Source organism: Antennarius striatus, chromosome 15, assembly GCF_040054535.1.
Source record: "Antennarius striatus isolate MH-2024 chromosome 15, ASM4005453v1, whole genome shotgun sequence".
Classification (NCBI taxonomy): Eukaryota; Metazoa; Chordata; class Actinopteri; order Lophiiformes; family Antennariidae; genus Antennarius; species Antennarius striatus.
The window spans coordinates 12861742-12871053 of NC_090790.1; the positions used below are offsets into that span (position 1 = coordinate 12861742).

Sequence of the window (9312 nt, forward strand, 5' to 3'; positions counted from 1 at the left end):
AAAAATGACACACAGCAACAGGTTATGTATAATTTATTTTTCTGTCTAGAGTATTTTGTCATTAAAATCAAAATGTCAACATTTTAAAATCATATACACTCAAGAACGCATTTAAATGTTAGCACAGCTCCTTAAAAATTTATACATATGTACTTTTGTACTTGGACAGACAAAAGCAGGAAGTGGTCATTCAGACTGCAAAGCGGTAGGGCAGGAAAAAGACCCGGCCCACCAACTTCCCACAATAACAAACCAATCCCCACTCCCCAAAAGTTAAGACAGCAATGCAAGCCCCTCCCAAATGGAGGAGGGATGATGGGGGTGGAAAAACAAAAGGAATATAAACATAATAAGTGCCCCATTGTCCACTCCATACAGAAATGAAAGGAATCAAACTTTGCAGCACAAATACTTGTTTGCCCATCGTCTCAATTCATCACCTCTCCCCTTAGCCGACTGACCGGTTCAGTAGTGTGCAGACAGTGTGGTTAGAGGCGTGTCTTAGGTGTCTGTCCTTTACATACATTTATTAATAGAAACTATGTTACAGAATTTCCCAAGCATGAATTACAGGCAACTCACTAGAACATCAACTGTACAGAGTCGTGGCAGCGCCAGCAAATAAATCATGTCTAAATCCCATGTAGCGAGGTCATCACCGATAGTTAAGAAGCAGTATGTACAGCTATCCATTCAGGGAATTACTATGTTACAGAAAAGTACTTTGGGGAAAAAGAAAAGTGTAATTGGGTTTTGACATATTCATTGTTGGGGTAGTTGGGCCATGCTGCTTAGTTTTATATAATACAAGGCAGAGGAACAACCTCCCAAATGAACAGATCAGCTTTATCTTTGCAGCACTTGAGATAAAGAAGTTTCGACAGCTTTTTACTATTGAATAAACGAGGGCTTACGACCATGCTGCCGATACATGTTCCATCAATATGAACCACCACGTAGGCTTCTTTTGCTCTCCAGTTAAATGCAAAGATTATTCTAAAGATTGGATTCAATGTGAAATCAACAAGTGCAGTAACTTGATAAAGATTTAAGAGTAGTTACATTAATTATAAGGCAACAAACAAACAAAAAAATGCTGGTAAAGACAATCTGCTGATATGACTTGGGGGGAGAGTTTTGGGTTGAGATGGGTGAGGAGGAGGTGAGATGGTGCCGAGATGTGAATGAATATTTCAAAATGGGGAACAAAACTAATCAAAACAAACTCCAATTCAACTTGTTTAGACACAGACACAAAGACTTTACAACCTATATTCCATGTTGTGATATTTCAGAGGAGGTGGATTCACCGGAGGATTTGCAGAATGTTTTTTTATGCCCTGAGGGCCTCACTGATTCTGCATGAGGCAAAGGAAACCGCTTTATGTTGAGCAGGAAACAGAAGTAAAAGCAACAGACTAATCTGAATCCTGCTGAAAAAGCTCACTCAGCTGCGCATTCTTCGATGCAGCTTCTGCCCATAACACATGAATGATAAAACCCTAATTCAATATCCAGTCCCATAAAAATTAACTGAGTGACATTTCCCACCCATGTTTCCAGAAAATGTTTGATTGTTAAACCAAACAGGAGAGGCATAAAGAGTTTGAGACGAGATTAACACCCAATTCACACAGAACTCAACAATGGTGGATGAAACTTAAAACAGTGTTTGCGCGTTGTTTGTAGCTATGGTACTAAACAAATAAAAACAAAGTTTATTATTAAACTATGAACATTACTTCTATATAAAGTGTCAGTAACCCGTGCAATGCGTTGTGATGTCTAAGACGGCAAAACTATGCTGAATGGTGCATCAAGAGTGGAGGGGAGGATAAGAGTTGTGAGAGGACAACACGCTGAATTCAAACATGATGAGTGAGATGAAAAAAACAGACACGCAGAAATGAAAAGGAAGAAGAGGAAAAGGAGGAAGAGGGGAGGAGGAGAGATCTAGTCCACACAACCGAGCTCAGTCTGGCCCAAGTAAATATCCGCCCCCCATTCCTTCTCTTTGCAGCCCTGCTCTCATGCAGCTCCTGGTGCAGAGAGGGAGGCTGCTTTGATGGACGTACAGACGTGGAGGAATGGATGGAGGACGGATGGTTGAGAGAGGGCAGGGAGCACAGACGGACACAGACACATGAAGTGAGGATGAAGAGGGTTTGCTTGGTCATTAGCAGCCACAGCCTTCCCTTTGAGGCTGTGGTTCGCTGGTTAGCCGACCACCCTGAGGGGCCGAGGGTTTGTGCTGGACCCCCGACTCGGCAGCATTCAGGTCCAGGCTGCCATCCTGGATGTTCTGATAGATCTTCTTAGCAGCTTCCAAGAAGGCATCCTCAACGTTTTCCCCTCTGAACACAGAAGATAAATACAAACATTAGAATTGCTGCACAAGGGAGAGGTTGAAAGTAAAGTACTTCAGAAATTTTGGAGACATACGTTTTTGCACTGGCTTCCAGAAACAACAGACCTGTAGAATATAAACATAATAACACTGTTACAAACCAACCCAGCTCAAATGCCAAGTATCATTAGCAACAGTAATAAAATATTGTTTTCTTGTAAGTCTAGACAATTTACACTACTGTGCCTACATTTCATTTTATTTCTAAATTTGGACACTGTTGAAACTGATGTTTACAGTTTTTCAAGTTTTTTATGAAATATGTTAGTGTCCGTCTCACCATTCTCCTCAGCAAATTGCTTTGCTTCCTCGTACGTTACATCTCTCTGGGCCTCCAGGTCTGCTTTGTTTCCTATGAGAATGATCACCTGAGAAAAGAATGACATGGGAGCAATGAGACAACCCTCTAACCAATATGAGAAACATCCTTATTTACTAAGAGAGACAATTGTTACACTGGGGTTGGTCTATTAGGAGATTGACCAAAAATAGGTCAGCCAATATTCAGTTTAATGTAAAATACTTTTTGAAGTCAAAATATTAATTTCTTACAAATTACACCTTTAGGAAAGGTATGAGACATATGGCATGATTCCAAGACACAAATAGAAGGATGTGTGGACTTACAGTATTGGGGTTGGTGAGGTTTCTGGCATCAGTCAGCCAGCTGCTGAGGTGGTTGTATGTGCTTCTTCTGCATGACATCAATAGAGAGACAGTTCACTGTGACAACAGGTAAAGACTAAATATGGTGGCAGAAAGAAACTGCAGCTGTTACATCAAAACGACTGGTGTAAGAGCAGAAATACGTTACAGAGTGGAATCTGGGGATTATAGACATACAAGACAGATATAGATCAACTCAAGAATGGTCAAAGATTTTCAGACAGTGTAGCTAGATTTTAGTATGTAAAAGCTGCTAACAAATGACTTGTGTTTTGGATTAAATGTGTAGCGATGAACCAACACCGGAAAATTGACACTGATGCTTCTTCATAGTTTTGTCAAACTGACATTGCGTTGCAGGAAGTGAAGAAACGTGTCTAAAACAACCCAGCACCAAAGCAGGTCACACACACTCTTGGTTGTAAAGTTGAGACTAGAATAAATGTAACACTGATAGAATTCGACACATACAGTAAGAAGCATCTTTTACCTGGTGATGTCATAGACCATGAGGGCCCCTGCGGCTCCGCGGTAGTAGGAGCGGGTAACGGCCCTGAAGCGCTCCTGTCCCGCTGTGTCCCAAATCTGCAGCTTGATCTTCTGGCCACTAACCTCAATTATCCTCGTGCCAAACTCCACACCGATTGTATGAGGACAGTCTGCCATGACTGGGTAGAGGAAAGGAAATTATTATGAATTCAATGTGATGCTTTGTGTGGATTAGTTTTACTGTTTCTGTCATGTCCTTACTTGTTGCTGAATGTATTTCAGTGCTAATCATTTGCAAAATTTCAGCTAAATTCTTATGAGCAGTGTCTGTCAGACACACACACTTACAAACACGCAGAGCAGCAGGTGCATTAATCACAGTCTTTACCCATTACGCTCACAGTTGTTTTAAAGTACCAATAGCCAGAGAGCAGGAAATTTCCTCAGGAATAAAATGAGAGTAAAGAGTGTTTCTAAATCACCAGTGTTTGTAGGATGGAGTAGCAAGTGACTGAAGAATGCAGCATCCGGCTTGTAAATAGGAGCACTAAACAAAATGGGGCTGAATGGTAATGGGAGGCTGCAGCTGACTCAAAGCGCAGTTGCTGAGCTCACACTCGACTCCTAAAACTGCCTTCCGCTGGTGTATAAAGAAATCTGAAGCAATTTAGGCACTCAAGTTGAACCTGGCAGCCTTACAAACATTGAAGCACAAGCAGTGATGAAAAGGAGACAAAATCAGGGCCGCACTTACATTTCTTTTCCGTGAACTGGTGAAGCAAACATGACTTCCCTACCCCCATGTCCCCTGTAGAGAAAAACAGAGACAAACTCAGGGCAACCAAAGTAAGAACAGTAACAATGTGCAATCCATGTGTTCTACAGTGTTGCTTCCACGCACAAATTAGCAGACAATCTATGACAATCTGACATAATAGAAAATATCATTGAGCACCAGGAGAGAGAACCTTGACGACTAAAATGAAATATACCCTATTATTCAAATCTTATTTTAGGAGGGATTGGCTGAGGTTTAACAGAAGAGAATAAATAACCAAGAGCTGTGGGTGTGTAAGTGTTTAGGAAAATGTTTGCCTGTGCAAACAAAAGCGGTTATACATGATCCCGAGGCCTTGTGTTAAAAACTTGTCAGGAAAAGTGGGACATAAGGAAAGAAATGTCAAAACTGCGCATTATGTTGAATAGTTTATAAATAAACAGCACAAAAGCTGTATGACATCTAAGTATAAGTGTGAAACGTGTAGCTAAGGTCTTTGTATTGATTACTGAAAATCCAAATAAACTAACAGTTATGGGCTGTCTTTGACTAATACATTTGTCAATGTCACCATTTATGTCAAATTACTTGTCCAGCACTAGGGCCTCTCAGAAGATGAAGGCAGTCATGCAGACACAGCTCTTAAAATGCAGTATTTTATTTAAGACTACAGCAAAGCCGCGCTATATATAAAACCATTGTGGATCCAGTCAATGCATGGTTAACAGACAAAACAATTGATTTAGGTGGACCTTCCATTGGAAATGGAACATGAGAGTGGCTCACTGCAAACACTCACGCTGGAATTGCTCACTTACCGATAATGATGTACTTGAAAATGTAGGAGTAGTTGTACGGTGCAGTGGCCATTGTGGCTTTGAAAGACAAAAAAAGAGAGAAAAGTGTTGACATGCAAACTGTCATTGTGGGCAATTAGCATTTTTCCTACTTGAAAGATATTTGTGTAATTTTAGAAAGACCAAACAGATGAATGTACAATACAACACAAATCCATTATATTATATATAATGACTGCATAAATAAGTCAAACTCAATGACTCTGCATTCTGGGTTACTGGAATCAACATCAAGACCTGAGTGAAAAACAAACATACTCGGAGTTTATATATGCCTTTTGCTTTGTCCAAGGTTAAAAGTAGTTATAATTCACTGAAATTACGATCATTAAAATTATACTGTTATGTTCCAATTTTGCAGAGCCTGTAATGTTTTACATTTAGAGTTTTGCCTCTGTCTTTTACTCTGTATTCTGCTCTTGCTGCAAGCTAACGACAAACTGGTGACTCAGTATAGTCATGGAATAAAGCTCTCTGTTGGACATCTGCTCATCAAGATGTCAACAACAACAGCGGACCACATATGGGTGTAACAGATACTGTCACGTTGGCCTTAAGCTCTGTTCTCCTCATGGATTTTCACACTGCTGTATGGCAGTGATTGCATGGCTGATTGATTGATAAATTACTGTGGAAACTAGAACTTCAAAGTGGACTCTTGTAGTTCAGTAAAGCTTAAGACTGTTAGTTTTCATTATGTCCACTTGGGACCTTCAATGCACACTTTCAGTTTCAAATAGGTACAATGTAGTGGTGAAATTATATTTGAAGTCAAGAGTCTGTGTTCTATTAAATAAAGAAAATCAGACAGTGACCTTTCAGTAAATCAACAAACTTCAGTCTGACGCATTTACAATATGACCATCAACATTAGCACTACATCTTTATGAATAAAGCTCTTATATAAAGTAAACTTCCAATATTAAGTTAGCATAAATCATCTACTGTAAGATCACCATGACTACACATTTTAAACTTCTTTTCTAATCTGATTATCTTGCCTGCTAATTTATCTGATCACATTGCATAATCACAAACACTAAAAAAATTACCAAGATATTAACAATGAAACTATAGCAGCTCAAAACATTAAGAAAGTACAGAAGCTACCTGGGAATATTATATTGTCCTGCTATATGGCTATCAGCCCGCACTTATGGAAAAACCGATGATCCCTACAATATTCAATGACAAATCAACTGAAAATGTACCAGACAATAAAACTGTTGACTAATCTTTTTCTTTGGCTGGTCAGCTAGGCAGTTGTATGACTTCACTTTCCATATGTGCTTACATAGAGAAGGAAAAGGCCACTGTGTACTTTCAACAGTTTGGTGACAAAAGACAAATAACTCGACTGTATCCTTTTGCCTCAGGGCTCAAAAATAAACACTACCAACAATAAATCCAATACCTTGCTTTAACTTAACAAAAGTCACCATTTTCAGTAAAATGCACCTATTTTGAAAATGGTGACAAAACAACTATTAGGGTCTCAGCCTAAAATGTGTTCAGGCAGACCTCCCTCAACAGAATACCGTTATGTACACAAGAACATTTACAGCATTACAGTCTCAAACCTAGGCTAAAAATAATGGTCTCAACACCTATGTGATACTCAGTGATGCATCACTGTTCAGATGTCCCTCACAAGTCTATAAGTGCTCAATAAATACTGCTTTATGATTCAGCACAGTCTTGTAGACACATAAACAGCTTTAACAAAGAAAAGCAAAGACAAGGTACTTTCACAGCACAAACAAAACATAAGTAACATAATTGTATGGTGATTGCTCCACATATTAAATATACTTTGATTTGGTTTTGTCCAAAAACATCAATAGTCTGCCCTAAACCAGTCCATTTTCACCTACATCTGTCCACATGGGAGCCTACTGCTAGTAAGATGCTCAAACTTTTGTATCTGCAAATGACAATCCAAACTACTGTTCACACTTCCAGACAAAATGGGGAGGACTGGATTATAAAAATGGAAGACACCGTTTACGTGGCTTTACACCGCTGTTGCTTTGTGTCTGTGACAGCAGTGAAGGCAGAAACAGATGCAATTCGGACATCTGTCTAATATCTGGGCTTAAAGTCAGGACAAGGGTGTGACAATTCAAAACCATATGTGTGCAGCCCACAAAATCAGGTAATGGTAATGAGTAGATAACACAAAGAAAAAGAAAACACTCACATGTAATGCATTACACGGTATGACAACACTTCCTTTGTCTTCCACATAAGTTAAGGAAGCAAATGATGAACTAAACCGGTTTCAAAAGAGCAACTACTACCACATCAAATGATGATTCTATTACTATCCTTCAGAATCCTCAAATAAGATTTGAAGACATTTTCCAGGACACCTTCTGTACCGCCTGGGAGGAGACGAGTCGAAGCCATGTGACCAGACTGCAGCCTCAGCTATTCTTTTGCACACTGAATCTAAACACTGTTTCTGTTTTACCTCCTTTCAACATCCACTTCCCATTGAAAAGCCAATGCATAACTTTTAGGTCCCTCACATGTCCGGGAAATCAGGAACTGATGACACATTTATAGCCACACATCCTCCTTGATGTTCAGGCTAACTGTTTAAATCACGTGACTTGTTTCAGGTCCTGTGACCAACATAATGACAACATCAATGCCACTTGATGCATACAAATATTCATAATCAACTGAATTCACACTTTGTGGAAAAAATGGATTAATTTGTCTACAATTTTAGCTTTATTAACTAAACAAGACTGATGTTCGAAAACGAAAACCTTAAGTGGAAGCTAAAGGAACTGTTGGTTGCAGAATTTTTAAACCTAATGTGTAACGCTGCACTATGAATAAACAGGATGTTGATTGCTTTAAGTAAATCTGAGACTTCATGTAAACACAAATCAAGCATCTTTGTGTGTCTAATGTTAACTATTAAATATGTCAATAACGTCAATACTGCTCCCAAACATCGGTATAAACTTAAAAAACGGTAAATTGACAGTACTTGTTTTGTTGAATTATCCATTAGCAGAACAGAACAAACACAAAATTTTTACCATTCAGTGGAAAAAATAAAGGAAACCAACATTCACTTGTTTTGCTGCTCCATGGCCAAGACTAATAACAAACACGGCCCTGGATTCGCCTTTTTTGACAGCTAGCGTTAGTTAGCTGCCCGTTAACAACAAATTGCAGAATTCACAACCTGTAAGTCGTTTCAGGTCCTATGACCTCATTACACAGACAACAGAGAACACATCACCCCATTAGTATGAGTAGGCTACAATAACAACTTGAGATTGGAATAGCTGCCCAAAGGCAAACATATATCAAACTAACGACAGATTGCGATAGCTTCAGAGAGCTAGCTTGCTAGCTAGCTGCAGTAGTCAGACTGTGGTGTTACTAGATAAATCATGTATCATATATTGTGAATCCATATTTATCTATATCAGAGAAAAATCTCTTCCCCTAAACGCAAATCTCAAATAGTATTATATCATAATCACCCAAGCTTAAAAACTCAATCTAGCCTGATATTAGCCATCTGTCAGCTAGCGTCGTTAGCTTGGCAATTAGCTGACTCCAGGTTTACACAGGTTAGCTAAAATGTCACACAATTTAACATCAGTGTCCCTGTGTTTATCAGATATTACATAAACAAGCGGCACTTTGCTCAAGCATTCCCTCTCTCTGTCCTTACCAGAAATGTTTGTTAGCCTTGAGCTCTTTTGGAGCTGTTTGAAAGAGGAATGCAGGTTATCCTGACTGAAGTATGATCTGTCTATCCAAGATGGCCGCTCGCAGCACAGGGTTTCCTCCTCTGGACGCAATGGGCTTCTGGGACAAAGAGCGTCTTATGCGGCGATCTGCGGAGCGCGCACCGCTGTTTGGTGGAAGGTAACCTCACCTGCACAGGTGTATCTATATACACCGTACTATATAGATAAAAAGCCTTGTGATGAAGGTACTGTCAGATTATGTAAGCAGCTGTTGGAGGACAACATGAGCATTAACACTGAGAGTTAAGGGATCAACCTGGACTCAGATTCATCATTTTGCACTGCTTCTCTTATAAGTTTATGTTCAAGTCTATCGCTATTTTCTATTATGTA

General features: G+C 39.4%; 1 protein-coding gene across 1 annotated transcript; it reads right to left on the reverse strand.

The window, feature by feature from the left end:
- Window positions 1-17: 17 nt before the first annotated feature.
- Window positions 18-9006, reverse strand: rab14l (RAB14, member RAS oncogene family, like). Its single transcript, XM_068333947.1, has 8 exons — window positions 8901-9006; window positions 5159-5215; window positions 4317-4370; window positions 3564-3741; window positions 3035-3101; window positions 2688-2775; window positions 2443-2473; window positions 18-2354 (listed from the first exon to the last, which is right to left on the reverse strand). Exons 2-8 carry the CDS (start codon window positions 5208-5210, stop codon window positions 2177-2179), a joined length of 648 nt encoding a protein of 215 aa, XP_068190048.1. The 5' UTR covers window positions 5211-5215; window positions 8901-9006; the 3' UTR covers window positions 18-2176.
- Window positions 9007-9312: the final 306 nt, after the last annotated feature.